Here is a 20488-nt window from a genome sequence, read left to right as displayed (position 1 = left end):
TGTAATATTTTTGGTAATCGTGTTGTTTGAATATGATAGCGTTTGGTCACATATATATCTCATTTTATTTTGGCTGGCTAAATAAAAGTGATCCCATACTTGACACCTGGGTCTCTTTCTTGAGTCTTCCATGATAGATCTAATTAATTAATGGAACAGTCTCTGTGATGTTTTCTGTCTTTCTCGAGTTGTTTTCTTCACATTTTTGAAGTTATTCTGGGTACGTGGGCATGAATGGGTTCAGACACAAACATAGGCCAATTATAGATGTATTTTTATTTATGGATCAGTGTACAAACAATGTAGGGACAAGATATAAAATATGTTAAATATGGCTACTGAAAACAACGAAACCGTTTTGGAGCTCGTCAGTTTTACCCCATGGAAGAAGCCCGGGGTATTTGAATCGTTTTCAATGACGTCACGAAGCTTTGCTGGCGATTATCATGTGAGCGTTTGAAGCGAGGCACAGGATCTGTTTCGATACAATCCGCAGCCCGACGTGTCGACACTGATTCGATGCTCCGGCATCTCTACCAGTACGTTGTCACAACCTTCTGAGTAATTAACTTACATGTGAACGTTGTCACAACGTATCTGTGTTTACTGCTGTTGTTTAAAACGTCCCGTCTGATGCGCAGATGAGACAAATACGACGTCCCAAACAGAGCGCGATGTTTTGATGATCCATCCATCCATCCATCCATCCATCCATCATCTAAGCCGCTTCTCCGTCAGGGTCACGGGGGGGTGCTGGAGCCTATCCCAGCGGTCATCGGGCGGAAGGCATGATACACCCTGGACAGGTCGCCAGTCCATCGCAGTGTTTTGATGATATACTGAGAAATACGACCTCTCGGGACGTACCTGTGCTGTCTGGGTAATTACCATGAAGCAAACTAAACTTAACTTACATATGCATTTAAGGTCTTTGTCATTTTCATTAAAATAATACAATAATAACAAACAACAGCGCTTCCAAACATGGCTAATAGGAGGCGTCCCTATGGCTGGAGACGGCATTCCTTGCAGCAGGTGGCGCTTAAATGTGGTTCCGCACCTCGAATGAACAATAACAGAGGAAGAAGAAGAAGAAGAAGTCTGTAGTCAAGACAATGCTCCATTTCTTTAAGTTTAACGCCTGGACAGTTTCTGTTTCGAACATTTTTCAGCTAAGTCCACGAGACACTTGAAATTCGACCAAAATCTACAGTTTCGTTATCGGAAGTTAGAAATGGCTATAGCCCACGCTGCTACAGAGTATGTTTTTACAGACTTCTTACTCAAGGAGCCAACGTCAGAGGCGAAGTATAAAGGTATAAGATTGGATCTGGCTTTGGATAAGATGGTCACTTGCATTGCGGTCGGGCTACCTTTATTGCTCATCTCCCTCGCCTTCGCCCAGGAGGTGTCCGTCGGTAAGATATAATTAGCTACTTTTGCGAAGTAAATCACTTGTTAGTTTGTAGGTTTGACTTACACTCATGCAGCTTTGACGGCGTTGCGGATCTCACATTCGCCGGAGTCAGCTCCCCTTTTCCGCCTTGCGTCTTTTGTTCGTTTTGTCTGTGGTCGATGAGTTCAGCAAAAATGATTTATAATGACCTGACTGGTATAAACGCTAGTTAAATACTACAGGTGTAACATTTTATTGTGCCTGCCCTTAGCATTCTTTGATTTGATTTACGTCTATGCGAAATCTGAGCCGATAGTTTTATACATGTCCGGAACAAGCAGAACATAGTTAAAAACAGTAAAATGTGTTCTAGGACTTGTAAACAATTGGATTATATATTTCTTGTTATGTTAATTTAGGTTACTTGTGCTAATGGAGGGGCATTACTGTTCCGTCCAAATCATCAAATGAAATAATTCCTTCTGAATTGTTCACTGCTTCGTTTCGTTATTTCGGAAAGAACAGAGGTTTAAAATTCAGGTCCAGAAAGTAAAAATCCCTCCCATGATTTTGTTCCAACTTTCTGGACAGCTCTGCTGGTGGTTGGATTTAATTAGAGAAGCCAGGATGTTGTAACAAAATCTTGGCAAGGATTTTTACTTTACTAATTTTACACCTCTGGGAAAGAATAGGTAGTATTAAAGGATTCCTATTAGAATCTTATTGTAAATTGGATCATTACTATTTACTACAGCATTATAGTGCTAAAATAGGGGAAAGGAAGATCTTCCAACAGAACCATTAAAAAATATTTAAGATCTTTCATTTTACATCTTTCTTTCATATATAATCCTAAAGCAGAAAAAGTTGGGGCTGTATGTTAAATTAAAACAGAAAACAATGATTTGTAAATTATTTCTGACCTGTATTACATTGAAAACAAGCTAACAGCACATTATTTGATGTTTATCTCATGCTTGTTTTCAAAATATACACATCAATTTTGATTCTTGCAACATATTTTTAAAAAAGTTGAGACAGTAAAGCATTTACCACTTTAATAATATTGTAATATTGCCAATTCTTTTCAAAGGTTAAACATTTTGGAACTGAAAGTGTTGAAGTGTTTCAGGTGTAATATTGTCCCATATTTCTTGCAAACTTAAGGTGTGCAACAGTGTGGGGTCTTTGTTGTCGCATTTTGTAATTCAAAAAGCACCAAGCATCCTCTGTTGGCAACAGGTTGGGACTGCAGGTAGGCCAGTCCAGCACCTGCACTTTCTTCTTCTGTAGCCTGTATGCTTTCGTAATCTGTGCGGAATGTGTTTTTGGATTGTCTTCTTGAAATATGCATAGTTGTCCCTGGGAAAGATGTCACCTTGAAGATATCATTTGTTGCTCCAAAGCCACTGTATACTTTTTTGGCAGAAATAGTGCCATCACCAGTGTGAAAGTTAAATTTACCAAGGGCACTGATGCGACCCCATTCTATGACAGACTCTGGCTGTTGTACTTATTGCTGTCTGGATGGGCCTTCTCATCTTTGTCTGGAGCACACGACATCAATTTCTTCCAGAAAAGGTCAGAAATACTTATGTCTGACCACAGTACACATTTCCACCGTGGCCTCAGTGTCCAGATACTTTAATGTTAGGCTTCCTTTTGCCACACAAAAATTTTAACTGCCATTTTTGAGTGTAACTATGTGTTGTTAAATTTGCCAAAGTAATCTTGAGCTAGTGAGGTTATGTTGCTTAATAGATGAGAGTTCCTGATGTAGCGCTGTTTAAGGGGTTGGAGAGCACAATGATTCAGCTTAGGCTTGTGCCCTTGCCCTTTACACACAGAAATTCCTCCAGATTTGTTGAATCGTTTGTTATGCACCATATGAAATATCCACACTTCTTCCTATCTTTTTTTCTCACTCATTTGTTGGCAAACTGGTAGTCCTTGGCACATCTTTCCTGCTAAAGGACTAGGCCTTTCTTGGATGCTGCTTTTGAACCAAATCATGATTACAGTCACCTGTTGGCATCACCTGTTTTGGATCATCATTATTTAATTATTTTACCACATTACTAGCCCTAAATTCCCCTGTCCCAACTTTTTTGCAATGTGCTGCAGGTCTGAATGGATGTGTATTATATATTTACAAATTACATGAAGTTGACTCAACAAAACATGAAATACGGTATCTTGTGTTCAAACTGTCTGCAACAAAGTCACAGTAAATTTTAGAAATCAATGATTTCCGTTTTTTGTTTGAATTTTCTGTACCGTCCCAACTTTTTCTGATTTAGGAATCCTAACTAGACAGACTTTTCTAAATACTGTACAAACTTTAAGACAATCCTAGAAGTGTCTTAACATCTGTTTTAACTGCCTGTTTCTATTGTTTCATGCAGCATTGTTCACTAACACATAACTAGCATAAAACATTACATTAATCTACATTGAAAACAGTGCTTAGACTTTTTTGTTGTAAAAATCTCAGACTCAGCTTGCTGTCTGGCTACTAAGTTGATTACATGTTTACATTTCAGTTGTGTGCATATGGTCTAATATTTAGGAACCGGCATGACAGTTTCTTATTGACTGTGATTGAGTTAGTTAGGATTTCCTAGCTTGAGATACTGTAAGTTAAGATTCCTAAATTGAGAAGATTTGAATCTTTATTAAAAACTTGTGAAAAAGCTTGTCTCAATATTGTCCTAACAATATTAACTTAAGACAAAAAGATAGGAAGTTTCTAACACCGCTCCTCGTTTGGAAAAGGAATATGCTGCTCCCTCTGAAATGGTTTCAAACATGGAGCCTCACTTTACTACCAAAGTATAAATGTTGCTTTGTGATTTGATCTCTGAAGTATATACACCTCAAGATATAGAAGATCCAGTTTAGGTTTCCCCATTTACCCATATGCACATTACACACTTAAAGATGGTTCTTGAAGTGTTCTATAGTGAAGAAAATGGTCCACTACATCGTGGTGAATGTGCTGTAGTTGGTTTTATATAAAACCTTGTAGAAAAGGGTTCTATATAGCATCAAAAAGGGTTCTTCTATTGTTACAGACTAGCTAGCAAACCATAGCAAGAACAAAGTTAGCGTGTAACACCGAATTAAATGTGTGACCAGCAAGCATGCTTGACCTAAGAAGGCATGGCAGGTAATGTGATCCCAACAGCTGTGCTGAAAAAGGTTATTGGAGAAAGGGGATATGAATTAAGAGGATCCTCTGTCTGTTAGTGTACAGACCAGCCTGCAGTCATTATTGCTGCTCCTTTTTTCTGTGCATACAGAAAACAAACTTAGGTGATAGTATTTTTTTCCTCTATTAAGCAACTTGTCTATATCTATCAATCCCAGTTTGTTTTGTCTGCAGATAAAAATAATTTAGAAATTTGACAGCAGATAAGATCTTCATTTAAGTCAATAACAGGCAGTTATATAGTTTTTTTTTTTAAATTCATTCATTGAATAGTGTGATCCAACATTTTTAATTATTTTTTTTGATGGCAACAGTATGTATACCTTTTGGTATAGGGCCAGGAAGTTCAATACATTGGATAACAATCAGGTGTGAGTGTGGCTGACCTTACCTTATTGTGAAGAGAGAGACCACAGAGACAAGAAAATTCAGTTCACGTATGGCTCTGAGCTGGTTTTGTTCAAAGTTACTGAAGTAAACATAAAGGTTAGAAAAATATTACTATAGTAATATAGTACTATAGTACTATAGAGCCCTATAAAGAAATGTTGCCTCTTGAAACTGATGACTCATCTCTCTCTTAGCAGGGATGGGTATTTACAGGAGTAGATAGGTGAGGCTCAAGGCTATGTGGCAGCTTTGTACAGTAAGTGAGGCTCAGTTCAGTGTCATGGGGTCAGAGAGAGGAACCGAGAGAGAGACGGAGAGGAAAAAAGGGTGAGAAGTCAGGAGAGGCAACCCCCCAACCAAAAAAAAAAAAAAAAACACCAAGCATTACTACTAGAGGCGTGTGGAATACTATGAGTCACTAGCCTGACTGAGTCTCTGACGGCATTTTTATGGTGCAATGTCTGTCAGTGTGCGCCAACCTAGGCCCAACGTATTAATTTCTGTGGCCGCGCAGCCGCCAGCTGTCCAAAACAACTTTGACTGCTCTTGTCAAAGAGCAGCACCCATCATGGACCTGCTCTTGATAGTGATGGCTCGGGAAAAAAGGGCCTGCAGGAACCCAGGACCTGCCATCAGCAACAGTTTACAAACTTCAGCATCAAAGTCTGGTCTTTACCATACAAAAAGTGTGCAAATGGAGGAAATTCAACACCTTCCCATGAGTGGTCATCCAATAAAAATATCCCAAGCGTAAGGCCTGTAAAAGTAGTAATGATGATGATGATGATAATAATAATAATAATAATAATAATAATAATAATAATAATAATAATATAATAATTACAGTAAGGTCAGTTGATATAGTGCCTTTCTCATACACAAGGTTGCTTTACAGAGGCATGACAAAAAACATCAGTGAGCAAAAGAATGAGAAGGCTGAGAAAAGAGGTACCATGTCACTACAGGTATGCATAATGTTCTAATGATTTATGCACATTATGACGCAAAGCAATTGGTAGGCCATACTATTTGCCATCCTGGTTTGTTCTTTTTCATTTAAAAAATTTTGAAATCTTTGAAAGCCTCCACATACTAAGATAACTGATAGTGACAGCCCTCTCAACCCAACTTGAAGCTACCAAAATGTAACTTTTTTGATTATTTGTTTCTGTGAGATCTGTAGAATTGTTTATATTTCCTCACTTTAACTACATGTACTGCAAATCAACTATAAATCCACTGAGGAGCATCTGGCATTAAATTTACCTACATATAATTTTGCCAGTTGAAACTCCCATTTTATTCAGTACCAAGCTGCTGTATGCATTGATGGCATATATAAGCTGGTGTATTACTGTTAGGCAGTTTGTGTTGGATCTTTATTTTATTGTCATATGTATTCCATAGTGATTTGTGCTGTGGTAAATGTGGTTTATATTTTTTTTCAACTTTTTTTCTTTTTTTATTTATGTTTTTGTGCTTTTATGCTTTTAGCATTCTGCATTCACAAGCTGTCTTTCTTGTTCCTCAGGCACTCAGATCAGCTGTTTCTCCCCAACTAACTTCTCCTGGCGGCAGGCTGCCTATGTGGACTCCTACTGCTGGGCAGCTGTGCAAAGACAGGACACTGGAGGGCTACCACTCTCGCTCCATAAGGTACTCTAATCACACAAGCACACCTTACACTCACCTACAGAGTTATGTAAAAGTTTAGTTGCCTATTTACACTGGACTTCCTCTGCCCACTTCATACAGAATACCCATGTGCACTGCTGTCCATGCTCTCATGTGGGCAGATTGTGCAGTGTCTGATAGCATGACTCCCAGCTAATTTGTAATGAAAAACACCTAAAACTGTCCTGTTGTAACAATAAAACCTGTAGTACAGCCTTGGAAGTGTCTCAATCCTGGAGGACAAGAGGAATGATTTTGTGAATGCCTATTCTTAGCTGATGATTAGTGAATATATGCAAAGGCTGTTTAAACTAATAAAATGTTTTCTTTATCTCTCTTCCCTCTTCTCCAAAAGTTTTTCCCATATATCCTTTTATTTGTAGCGGTGCTGGTGTATGTTCCAGCATTGTTTTGGCGTTTCACAGCTGCTCCGGTTCTTTCCTCTGATTTGACCTTCATAATGGAAGAGCTGGACCGCTCCTACAACAGGGCCATCAAATTAGCCAAGTGTCTACACAGCAGTCCCACACACCTTGACGCTCAAAGGTATAAACACACAAACATGCACACACATACCGTGCTACATACCCCAAATCACGCAGGTATGCAGTATGTTACTATATTTATTTTTACCCCAGCTGTGACAACATAACCCTACATACCTAACAATATTTGTAGCCAAAACATATCCATAGAAGAAAGGCAGTGTAAAAAGCATGTCTTTGTAAATTAGTTAAAAAATAAATTTTTGATGTCCAGCATGCAAGTTAGCTACTTTCTTTGGGAAGTCACTGTCTTATGAGGACATTTGGACCTTACAAATCCTGCTGTACAAGTACACAAATAACCAAACCCGGCACACCTCAGTTCACACACACATGCAAATCCATGAAAAGAACTGATCAGCATTGTGTTTAAAGCACAGTTTAGAGTAAAGAACGTCTGAGAAAGCTGACACATGAGGTGTTGGGCTGCTCTTTAACCATACAAGAATGTGATCAAACTCTTAATTTTATCAGCAGACCACAACACTGACAGTAAGCTTCAACCAATGGCATTCAGGTTTTAACTGTATGAGTGTACATGACTGCAGGTTGCACATAATGTGTTCATTTGTCACCGTTTTTCATTTGTAGCATTAGGGGTGGGTAATATGATATTTTATCATTGTCGTGATAAATTACACCACAACAAATCTTTCTAAGCATACCATAGATGTCATCAACACTGATGAACTGCCTGTTTCATTACAGTGAGAGCATAATTATTCCTGTTTAATTAGATTTAGTATAGTGTGGGATATGTCAAAGAGTCACTCTCATACATTGCTCTTATTTTATTTTCCCTGGTCTATTTACATTTGTTTAGGTTTATAAAGCCTCTTCAGTCCAGCCTCTTTTATCCTTTACAATTCTAACAGGCTGCATTTGTTGTCCTCTATTCTGATACAGGCTGTAGGCTGAATATGCAAATGTATAAAACAAAAACAGTTAATCCAAAATAGGATTATTTTGCAGCTTAGTTTCCATATATGGATTAGGGAATAAATTAAACATTTTGATTGTACACACACACACACACACACACACACACACACAGTATCTCACAAAAGTGAGTACACCCCTCACATTTCTACAAATATTTTATTATATCTTTTTTCATGGGACAAAACTATAGAAATGAAACTTGGATATAACTTAAAGTAGTCAGTGAACAGCTTGTATAGCAGTATAGAATTACTATCCTCTAAAAATAACTCTACACACTGCCATCAATGTCTATATAGCTGGCAACACAAGTGAGTACACCTCACACTGAACATGTCCAAATTGTGCCCAATTGTGTCATTGTCCCTCCCTGCTGTCATGTGATTCGTTAGAGTTACAAGGTTCCAGGTGTGAATGGGAAGCAGGGCTGTTGGTGTTTTGTGTACAATTCACTCATACTGGCCACTGGATATTTGGCATCGCACCTCATGGCAAAGAACTCTCTGAGGATGTGAATGGAATTGTTGCTCTCCACAAAGATGGTCTAGGCTATAAGAAGATTGCTAATACTCTAAATCTGAGCTTAGGATGGTGGCCAAGGTCATACAGCGGTTGTCCAGGACAGGTTCTACTCGGAACAGGCCTCACCAGGGTTGACCGAAGAAGTTCAGTTCACGTGTTCAGCGTCATATCCAGAGGTTGACTTCAAAAAAGACACATGAGTGCTGTCAGCGTTTGTGCAAAGGTTGAAGAAGTGGGAGGTCAGCCTGTCAGTGCTCAGACCATATGCCGCACAATCAACACTGTCTGCATGGGCATCATCCCAGAAGGAAGCCTCCTCTGGAGCTGATGCACAACAATTCCCTTCAAACAGTTTGCTGAAGACAAGCAGTCCAAGAACATGAATTACTGGAACCATGTCCTGGTGGTCTGACAAGACCAAGATAAGTTTGTTTGGCTTAGATGGTGTCCAGCATGTGTGGTGGTGCCCTGGTGAGGAGTACCAAGACAACTGCAACTGCATGGTGGTGGTAGCATCATGGTCTGGAGTTGCATAAGTGCTGCCAGCATTGGGGAGCTGCAGTTCATTGAGGGAAACATGAATTCCAATGTGAACTGTGACAGCAGAGGATGATCCCCTCCCTTCGGAAACTGTGCCGCATGGCAGTTTTCCAACGCAATAATGACCTTCAAGCACAGCTGCAAGATGACAGCTGCCTTGCTGAATGTAATGATGATGGACCGGCCAAGTATGTTTCCAGACCTAAACCCAATTGAGCACCTGTGAGGCATCCTCAAGTGGAAGGTGGAGGAGCGTAATGTGCCTAACATCCACCAGCTCCGTGATGTCATCATGGAGGAGTGGAAGAGGATTCTAGTAGCAACCTGTGCAGCTCTGGTGAATTCCATGCCCAAGAGGATTAAGGCAGTGCTGGATAATAATGGTGGTCACAAAAAAATATTGACACTTTGAGCACAATTTGGACATGTTCACTGTGAGGTGTACTCACTTGTGTTGCCAGCTATTTAGACATGGCTGTACACTGACTCCTTTGTTATATCCAAGTTTCATTTCTATAGTTTTGTCCCATGAAAAGATGTACTAAAATATTTGCAGAAATGCAAGGGATTCATTTGTCATTTCATTGATTCAAAATGTTAGCAAAAATCTAACCTTTATTTAAAGTATAGTTACATTTTGAAAGAAAAAACTGAATCTTTTCATGGAAAAAAAAGTTACTATTAGTAAAACTACAATTATTGACACCCCTAGAAATTCTTAAATGATATCTATCTGAAGTATATTCCTATTTGTATTTTATGTTTTAAGTTGTTATTAGGAACAGTTAAATGGTCAGCCATCACTTTCTGTTTCACTGGAGAATATATATGAAAACACCATTGATGTACCACAGAAGGTTATTGAGCTGCACAAGCCACGAATTGGCTACAAGAAAATAGCTGAACGGTTGTAAATGCCCCTTTTCACAACGAGGGCTGTAATTAATAAGCTTAACACAACTGTAGATTTTAAGAATTTCCTGGGAGGAAGATGTTTGTTTATACTGACCCTGCACATATTGAGCAAAGTGGTTTGAGCGGACAAAGGATCACAGACAGGGAACTGCATACATTAGTTAGGTCTGGGGGTCAGAATGTCTCTCCCAAACCACAATCAAACACCACCTATATAATAACAAGTTGTTTGGAGGGGTTGCCAGAAGAAGGCCTCTGCTGTCAAAAGGACAAACAAACCCTATAGTTCGTCAGACATTACTATAACTTTCAGTGGGGTCGTGTTCTATGGTAAGATGAGAGCAAAATTGTTTTTTTGGCAATAAACTCCAGGTGAATTTGGCATAGACTTGGTGTGGACACAAAGATAGCCAAATAGAAAAGTATCCCATTCCCGTTGTAAAGTATGATGGTGGATCTGCGATGTTGTGGGGCTGTTTTTCTTCCAAAGGCCTTGGACAATTTATTTGGATCACAGACTCCTTCTAGTACCAGCAGAAATAAAATCATAATCTCACTGCCTCAGCCAGGAAGTTTAAACTTGGGCCATAGTTTGGATCTTTGCCAGACAATAATGGTCTCAAAGTCAGAAAAATGGTTTACTGACACAGAATTAAGGGTTTGCCATGACCACCCCAGTTCCCTGACATAAACCCCATAGGAAACATATGTATATTGAAATACAGTAAAAGCTTTACTCTTATGAAGGGCCTTTGGACATTCTTGCTTGAAAAAAAATTAGGGATGGTTGAACATAAGTATACTGGTTATTATTGGTTACTTATACTGCTTGCTGTTGCAGGGTAGTCAGAAATGAGGCAAAAGTCATTATATTTTCAGGGGGGATGGTGGGAAAATAAGATTTTTTTTCATCCTGCAAATGATGTTCTGAAAAATTGCAATTGATATAGCCAAGCTAGTGAGATTTAGTTTAATGTAAGTAAGTCGTAGTTGAGTGAGGTTACTTTTACCTGCACTTCAGTCATTTTTTTTGGTGTATTGCTGAATTTTGTTGTATTATTTTGACTGTGTGTGTGTGTGTGTGTGTGTGTGTGTGTGTGTGTGTGTGTGTGTGTGTGTGTGTGTGTGTGTGTGTGTGCGCGCATGCACTGTAGCTCTATGCCAGACTTGACGGAGAACTGTTTCAAGTACCCTCTTGTGGAGCAGTATCTGAAGACCAAGCGTTTTTCCCATGGCCTGCTGGTCCGCTACTTACTTTGCCGAGTGGTCACCTTCTTGGTGCTGGTGCTGGCCTGCGTGTACCTCTGCTACTACATCCAGCTGTCTGTAACAGACGAGTTCCACTGTAACATACGCACTGGTGTGCTAATCAATGACTCATCTGTGCCCAGCCCTCTGCAGTGCAAACTGATAGCTGTGGGAGTGTTCCAGCTCCTCAGCTACATCAACCTGTGTGTGTACCTGCTGCTAGCACCTGCATGCATTTATGCTACAGTGGTTCCCATGAGGAGCTCAGCTGATTTCTTGAAACCCTATGAAATGTTGCCCACTCTTGGGGTGATGAAGTTTGGAACCAGAGCCTGTAATGATCTAGCCATGTACCTGCTGTTTCTGGAGGAGAACCTGAGTGAGCTGAAAAGTTATAAATGTCTGAAGGTGTGTGGGTAGGGGTGCATTTTTCCATCTGCATCATTTTATTATGGCAAAATAATATGTAATGGTATATGTTTTAAACAGGATCATCAATTTTGCAATCTATGAAATGTTAGTTGACCCAACCACATGTTTTATATATAACCAATTTATTTTTTGTCACTTCAGCATATTTATCATTACTAAAATGTGCACATATTACCATTATCCTTAAACTCAAGTTTATACAAACATTTTTTCAAGTAAATGGGCATATTATAGTAATAAAACATTTTCCTGCTTTTCCTGGTGGTACTGCACCTGACTTGGTAAAACCTTAGCAGTATAACCATGACTCAAAAATGATATTTTGTTAAAATTTTAAAGGCCTTTTGACCCTCATATTGTACCAGGGGGTTTTCTTTATGAGGCGAAATGCTGCCTACTGATTCTTAAAACCTTGATTACATTATCCATTATGCTGCATGACATTTGAGGAAATCAAAATGTACTGACTGAAGTTAGTTTTGAATACTGTTTTTATGACTTTAAAAGTTTAAAAGCATAGAACCATGCCAAAGTGTGTGTGTGTATACATATGTAAATATATATCTAATGTGTGTCTGTGCGTGCGTGCATGCGTGCGTGCATATGTGTGTGTGTGTATATATATATATATATATATATATATATATATATATATATATATATATATATATATATATATAAAAAATGTAGAGTTTTATATGAATAAATTGCTCATTTTAATCGATTAATATTTGGTTGGTTTGTCACACTACCTGGATTTTTGGTGTTTTCGTGCAAGTTATATGAAATATGTACAATTATAGGGGGATTTAGACTGTCCACATCAAATAATTTGTTTGTGTGTTTATCCATATTTGTAGGTATTGGAGCTCGTGAAGGATCAAGGAGATGAACATGGTCCTGATACAATGCTCCTTCTGCAGTCACTAGGCCAAGTTAAAATGGATGTACTGGATGGCAGATTGAAGATGAAGATTTCACATGCTTCAGACACCAACATGTCCAGGGACCAGGACGGAGAGAGAAACTGCCTGGAGATGAAGGGTGAGGAAGTGGGTGTGGCTGGGCTCTTTGCTGTAGCACAGTAGTCAATCTCAAGATGATATAGAATGATATATCTACCAGCTCAACTCTACTCTCTTTTTGGTTTTCCATTGGGCCTACCTATTTTTACCCTATTTTTCGCATCGCCTCTGTTCAGCTTCCAGACGAGCTGAGCTAATACCAAAAGGTGACATGGAAAAAGTGCAGACTGCTGATTGGTGAGGGAAAATAGTCACCACTCCAGCTAAGAATGAAACTGCTCAAGCAAGTTCTTTGTAGTATTTTTACAGATCTATCTAAAATGAATAATTTCTGCATGCAAAATTTGAAGCCATCACGAGTTCCACTCTGTAGGGTTAAATAGGGTCGTCTTCTTCTTCTTTCAGCTGCTCTCTTTATGGGTCGCCACAGCGGATCATCTGCCTCCATCTTGCCCTATCCACTGCCTCCTCTACTTTTACACCAACCATCTCCATGTCCACCTTCACTACATTGTAAATGACAAATTTAACCTTGTCATCTTCTGATGTTTTCAAAACATTCAGGCTCTTTTTTTCTGCAGCTGGAACACAACAATAACCAGCAAGAAAGAGTTCACTTTGGATGCGTCTGTAAGAGATTATATGCAAAATAAATGTCCGCAACAAGAAATAAAAGGATATACAGGGGTAGGACAATGAAACTGAAACACCTGTCATTTTAGTGTGGCTAAATTGGACCAGCCTGGTGGCCAATCTTCATTAACTGCACATTGCACCAGTAAGAGCAGAGTGTAAAGGTTCAATTAGCAGGGTAAGAGCACAGTTTTGCTCAAAATATTGCAATGCACACAACATTATGGGTGACATACCAGAGTTCAAAAGAGGACAAATTGTTGGTGCATGTCTTGCTGGCACATCTGTGACCAAGACAGCAAGTCTTTGTGATGTATCAAGAGCCACGGTATCCAGGGTAATGTCAGCATACCACCAAGAAGGACGAACCACATCCAACAGGATTAACTGTGGACGCAAGAGGAAGCTGTCTGAAAGGGATGTTCAGGTGCTAACCGGGATTGTATCCAAAAAACATAAAACCATGGCTGCCCAAATCACGGCAGAATTAAATGTGCACCTCAACTCTCCTGTTTCCACCAAAACTGTCCATCGGGAGCTCCACAAGGTCAATATACACGGCCGGGCTGCTATAGCCAAACCTTTGGTCACTCGTGCCAATGCCAAACGTCGGTTTCAATGGTGCAAGGGTTGTGGACAATGTGAAACATGTATTGTTCTCTGATGAGTCCACCTTTACTGTTTTCCCCACATCCGGGAGAGTTACAGTGTGGAGAAGCCCCAAAGAGGTGTACCACCCAGACTGTTGCATGCCCAGAGTGAAGCATGGGGGTGGATCAGTGATGGTTTGGGCTGCCATATCATGGCATTCCCTTGGCCCAATACTTGTGCTAGATGGGTGCGTCACTGCCAAGGACTACCGAACCATTCTGGAGGACCATGTGCATCCAATGGTTCAAACATTGTATCCTGAAGGCGGTGCCATGTATCAGGATGACAGTGCACCAATACACACAGCAAGACTGGTGAAAGATTGGTTTGATGAACATGAAAGTGAAGTTGAACATCTCCCATGGCCTGCACAGTCACCAGATCTAAATATTAATGAGCCACTTTGGGGTGTTTTGGAGGCGAGTCAGGAAACGTTTTTCTCCACCAGCATCACATAGCCACTATCCTGCAAGAAGAATGGCTTAAAATCCCTCTGACCACTGTGCAGGACTTGTATATGTCATTCCCAAGACGATTTGACGCTGTATTGGCCGCAAAAGGAGGCCCTACACCATACTAATAAATTATTGTGGTCTAAAACCACGTGTTTCAGTTCCATTGTCCAACCCCAGCCATTGTGTTGTAAGGACCATTGTCATAGTGTTTTATGGTCATTTCCTTCATAACACGCATAAAAATTGCTAGTGATATGCTGATGTCTCGGTCGCTACCTGGCGAAATTTCCTGTTCCACCTTAAATGGCGCAGCGGTTACGTTCTTGTACGTGAGGTTGCCTTACCGTTTAAGGTGGAACAGGAAATCAGCCATGAAGCTGGTGATTAGAAAGCTAAGTTCAGCTTCATATCACTGAAGAATTCTTGGTGGCGATAATAAATAATTGCCCCCCGCCTCTTTGAAGGCATATGATGCCCTAAATGTATTTAAGCAGTGAGAAGCTGAACTTTCCCCTCCTCTGCTGTCACTGCAGACGGGCAGGATCGCCTGCAGAGCAGCGCTAGTAGCTGTTAATGAAGTTACAGGTTTTTTTTTTTTTTTGGTGACTCGTTTGATTGATGCATAAAACTGAAGTTGTGAATGAATCGCGAGCGCCGGTGCTTTTCAGTCTCTTTCGAATAAATGGAAAATGTCAGTTTGATATACCATTATTGCTATAGTAACAAAGCAGGAAAACACATCCTGATTATTTTTTTCAGGCCATTTTTAAATTTACATTTACATTTATGGCATTTGGCTGATGCTCTTGTCCAGAGCGACTTACAATTTGATCATTTTACACAGGGGGCCAAGGCGGCGTTAGGAGTCTTGCCCAAGGACTCTTATTGGTATAGTGTAGGGTGTTTACTGAGGTGGGGATTGAACCCCAGTCTACAGTGTAGAAGGCAGAGGTGTTAACCACTACACTATCCCAACCACCTCAATATAAATTATGATTTACCTGTCCTGTCATGTGACACACAAGTGAGATCACCACAGCTGGAGGCCGCATATTGGAAATGGCTAGAAAACCTTGTATGTTTAGGTAAAAGACAACTGATAATGTTTCCAGTTCTGGAAGAGTTGTCCCATTTCATAGGGGGAAGATTTCAACCGCTACACTCGAAAACAAGGGGTAGTGACCACAAAATTAAACAGAAAAATTTAGACATGAATAAACCAATAATACAAGTAATTGCTGAAGCATACTTAACAGAACCAAGTAAAGGCATAATTTCTAGATTGTACAAGGGTTTTATAATGGAAAAATCTTATTCTACACAATATATTAAAAACAAATGGGAAAAAGAGGGTAATCTTGTTATCTCAGATGAGGAGTGGTCCAAAGTTTGTGATTTTCAGTGGAAATATATCAATTCATTTGCATGGCGGGAGTTTGGATGGAAGTGCCTGATTTGTTTCTTTATTACTCCACAACAAAAGGTAAACTTTACAGGGAATGTAGCAGAATGTTGGAGGCTATGCGGGAATCAAACAGCCAATCATTGGCATATATTCTGGAAGTGTCCAGTGATACAAAGTTACTGGTTGAAGGTTCATAAAGCATTGATGGAAATATTCCGTACCGAAATACCCTGTCAATTTGAAGTTTTGTACCTGGGGAATTGGAAATGGGGAAGGGTCAGATAAATATTTATTTGGGGTTTTGATATCTGCTTGTAAAAAAAAAAAATATAACAAGGTGCTGGGGTACTCCGGAGCCTCCTGTAATAGACAATTGGTTAGATCTAGTGAATGAAATATATATATTATGGGAAAAAATAAATTTCTCACTCCGTTTGCAAATGAATAAATTTGTTAAGTCTTGGTCGAAGTGGGTTACTTATATAAAACCTTTATGACCACATTTCATGGAAGTATCCAATGAGTAAGAATTACTGTTTATGATATTGTGTTGTTGTACCAAATTGATAAATATATTTTGAAAGTCACCATATAATTTCATGTTAAGGTATCTACTGCTGACATTTGTTTATGTATCTATGTACTTCCCCACTTCCAACACGGACTGTATATTGCTCTCTGACTGAATGTACATAGTTGAAAGGTTTTTTTTTTATTTTTAATTTTTTTTTTCCCCTTCATTGTAGTTGACTGTGTTAAAAATGGAAAAAAAACAAAAGCTATTAAGAGACAAAATTGACCTGGAAGGTGGCTAAAAGTGGAAAAGTGATTGTCTCTCAAAATAAAGAATTAAAAAAAAAAAAAGAAAACAAGGGGTAGTGGTAAGAATAAGAAATGGAATTGGGCCCAAGTCTAGCAAATGCTGTTGTAAACCTCCCCTTTTTCAAGACCCAAATAAATTGCTCTCACCTGTGTAGATCTTGCTAGAAACGTCTTAAAGGGACAGTACAACACATTAATATGTTGCCGAGAAGATTAAGATCCTCATTCATACCATTAGGAAGTAAAGATATAAGTTCACAGATCTAGAAAGCCTTTCTCTGTAGTAGTTTTTTTTTTAATTTATTTTTCATCTCCCCCTCTTCTTTTCAACAGAACCCTCTTAATGTCCAGAATATTTAGCTGATTCAGAATGACTGAAAACAGACGTTTAATCCAGTCTATGGATTACACTCGTATGTTCAACCATTCTGGGGTCTTGTTTTTTCAAAATACAATAAATAGATGCATAAACATTGTGTGGAAATTATAAATGTCTACTACATGTTAATCTATATATTTTCAGAGTACGAGTGTTCAAAAGATTTGCGTTTCACAAACTGAGAACAAGATGTTCAATCGTGACAAGGAAAATTATATTTGACATTAGAGAGAGTTGCAGACACAGTGTGAATTTAAGTATGTACAGGTACCAGTTTATTTCACTGAGTGGAGTATCTGTATAAAGATCTGGTAATTAACCATCACCATCATCTGGAGCGTTCAGTGGTATGTGGAATGCACCTTCTTTATAGCAGAAACAAGCCAATCGTGGATAACCGCGAACACAAAAGTGCTTCTGTCTGGGCTCCAGCCTCAAATTCAGCTCTATCCAAACAAATACATAGGAGCCAATTGCCAGTAGGGCAAACTGCATTTTACTTGACCTGGAAGGTCATTTCTGGCATAAAGAAGTCACTGAGTTTAATAAACGTGTCAAATATATTTATTTGAGATGACCACAGTTTTTTAAGCTGAGTGCAATCACATTCCACAATCATTAGATTTCATACTGCTGCAGCGAACAAAATGTGAACTGAAAGGCACTATAGAAAATCTGCAGTGTGTCTGAGATGGCTTGAAAAGTGATGTCACTGAAGGCCTTAAGACAAAATCCAAAACGTGGAAAGGGTTTCAGTCAAACTGTTGCTGTCTGTCACTGGGGCAACAGTTGCTAAGTCTTTATGCACTTAAGGCAGAATGTAAAATACAATTCTTGAGAGGGAGATTTACTAAACAGATAATGGCTCATTTTCATAAACAAAGAATATGTTATGATAAAGGGTTTTTTTATTTACTGTGTTTTTATTGTGCAACTGTCAAACGTTTAAAAAAAAATTACCCCATGAAGGAGCCATAGCATATCTTTATTTATTCATTTTAAATTGATCAGATGTAGCTGTTTTTCTGTCGGAAAAGTGTTTATAGGAAAACGAATTGGTCTCTATGGCCTTTTGTTTTTATGTTTTTGTTCCTCATGATGTGTTTTTGTTTTGGATTCTCTAGAAGTCTCTCCTCTCCTGCTTAAGGATGGCGCCAAGAAATCTGAGGATGAAAAGGTACTGCGTCAGAGAGTTATCTAATGTTTTTAGGTTTATCTAGATGTAAGTGGTGAAGATGAACTGTACAGACTGGAAGACTATGGACTGAGATGCTCCCCAAGTGTTGCACACTGGGTATTAGTTTTGCACTGCATGTTTTGGATGTACGAGGATTTTTATGAGTATGTGCACTGAAGTGTCCATACAGAGCTGCTGTTTTTCGCCACTTGAACTGTCATTGAAAACACACAAAGTCAAGCAGTTAATTTGTGTATGTGGTACGTATGGTTATATATATATAATATATCATTTATTGATTACAACAGCCAAACTGATTGATAGATGCTGACAATCAAGGAGCAGCAATGCAAGCACTGTACAAAAATCCTGTGTTGCTTGGTTCCTTAGCAGCTGAGTGACTTCAGGCAGGGAGCTAAGCATCTGGTGTTGACAGACTGGAGTACACCATGTTTGATATGCTGTCATTCTGTTATGTTATATTTTGGGTATTTCCAAGAAAATCCTGTTCAGTGGTCTTTAAGTGCATTAGAAATACCCTGGTTTTATAGAATTTCAGATTGAGCAATTGTTCATTATTCACTTACAGAGTGGGTCTTGAAATATGATGGCATGTGGTCTGTTGCAAGAAAATGTATGATGTACCTCAAAACAAACATTGGATGTCTGTTTGCTGTAATGACATGGCATAAATAATATAATCAGTGACCCATGTGAAGCCTTTTAGAAGACTCATAACTTCTGCTTAGCGGAAAAAAAACAGACTCTACCCAGGAGTTACAAGCTAACCAATGATAGTAAGCATAGCAGCAAATTGCTTTGGAAGTCTTATTGTGTGGCACTAGGTGTACCGGATGACAGTGCCTCCAGCTTCAGGTGATCTAAAGCAATCTCAAGAAACAGACAAAATAGTTGTGATGGTATTTATTCAGTGGTAAACAGTAGAAAACACTATTTTTCTTATCATGTGCAACAGCTGACAGTTGTGTACAGTTTAGATATACTTAGTAAAACTCTCCTTTGAATGCATGTGTTCTTTAAAGGTACTGGAACTATTTCTGTATTCTGCATTTCTCTGTGTGTGGTTTTTTTTTTTTTTTTTTTTTTTTTAGTTTTTTTGTTTGTTTATGTTTTTAATAAACCTGAACAATTTTACACAGTGTATGAGGTTGCTTTTTGAGCTTGTGCTTGTGATGTTAACATGTCAAATTCTGGTCATGAAATTTAACCAGACACCTCTAACTTTTAAATTATTATTTTAGACTTTCCAAGGTGGCTTACAGCGGAGCACTTTTCTCTTGACTCTAATGCTGCTACTCTCAATTGTAACCAAAGAAAATACAACTTTTAATAATTGGCTTATTCAATAATTATAATAGAGATACCAGAAAGTATTTAAAGCAGTTTTAAAAGGCATTTTGGGAAGAGCAAGAACTTGATAAATGATAAATACTAAACTGTAATAATGTATTTACAACAATTCCTTAATAAGGTATTTTAATTTTTCAAATACAAAGCAATCTGGATCATTTAATTAAGAGACCCTTATTAGTCCCACAACGGGGAAATTTCACCTCCACATTTAACCCATCTGTGAAGTGAAACACCACATACACTCTAGTGAGCACACACCCACACACACACACACTAGGGGGCAGTGAGCACACTTGCCCAGAGCGGTGGGCAGCCCAATCCGCAGCACCTGGGGAGCAGTTGGGGGTTAGGTGTCTTGCTCAAGGACACCTCAGTCATGTGCTGTCGGCTCTGGGGATCAAACCGGCGACCTTCCGGTCACAAGGCTGGATCCCTAACCTCCAGCCCACGACTGCCCACTTAATTGTAGTTTTGTTATCAATGTTCTACAGCTTTATTTACTGCCCTGGTCATCCAAATGTTTTATAGCTGTATACACATTTGTTGAAATAATACAATAATTTTTTACATGTACATGTGACAAAATTTGGTTATGTATTAATGAAACAAGAATTCCAAACTTTGAGTGGTTGTGGTTTTGTGTGCTATACTTACTGCTTGTTGTTGTTGTTGTTGTTGTTGTTGTAATAGTAATAAATGTCATTGAATGGTAGAGTCCAACAGACCTCTTGACCGTCTCTGTGCTCATTAAG

At 38.9% G+C, this 20488-nt stretch overlaps 1 protein-coding gene across 2 annotated transcripts; it reads left to right on the top strand.

Annotated features, from left to right (window-relative positions):
- Positions 1-898: 898 nt before the first annotated feature.
- panx1a (pannexin 1a) lies at positions 899-19441 on the top strand. Of its 2 annotated transcripts, XM_037531014.1 has the most exons (7): positions 899-1418; positions 6529-6653; positions 7027-7217; positions 11290-11791; positions 12676-12859; positions 13017-13077; positions 13246-15063. In XM_037531014.1, exons 1-7 carry the CDS (start codon positions 1235-1237, stop codon positions 13355-13357), a joined length of 1359 nt encoding a protein of 452 aa, XP_037386911.1. In that variant the 5' UTR covers positions 899-1234; the 3' UTR covers positions 13358-15063. The 2 variants fall into 2 exon arrangements, with proteins under 2 accessions (XP_037386911.1, XP_017554753.1); XM_017699264.2 differs by lacking the exons at positions 13017-13077; positions 13246-15063 and adding an exon at positions 18310-19441 and having other exon boundaries at positions 904-1418.
- The last annotated feature ends 1047 nt before the right edge of the window (positions 19442-20488 follow it).

This window comes from Pygocentrus nattereri, chromosome 19 (genome assembly GCF_015220715.1).
Source record: "Pygocentrus nattereri isolate fPygNat1 chromosome 19, fPygNat1.pri, whole genome shotgun sequence".
Taxonomy (NCBI): domain Eukaryota; kingdom Metazoa; phylum Chordata; class Actinopteri; order Characiformes; family Serrasalmidae; genus Pygocentrus; species Pygocentrus nattereri.
This window is presented reverse-complemented; position numbering and strand designations above follow the sequence as displayed.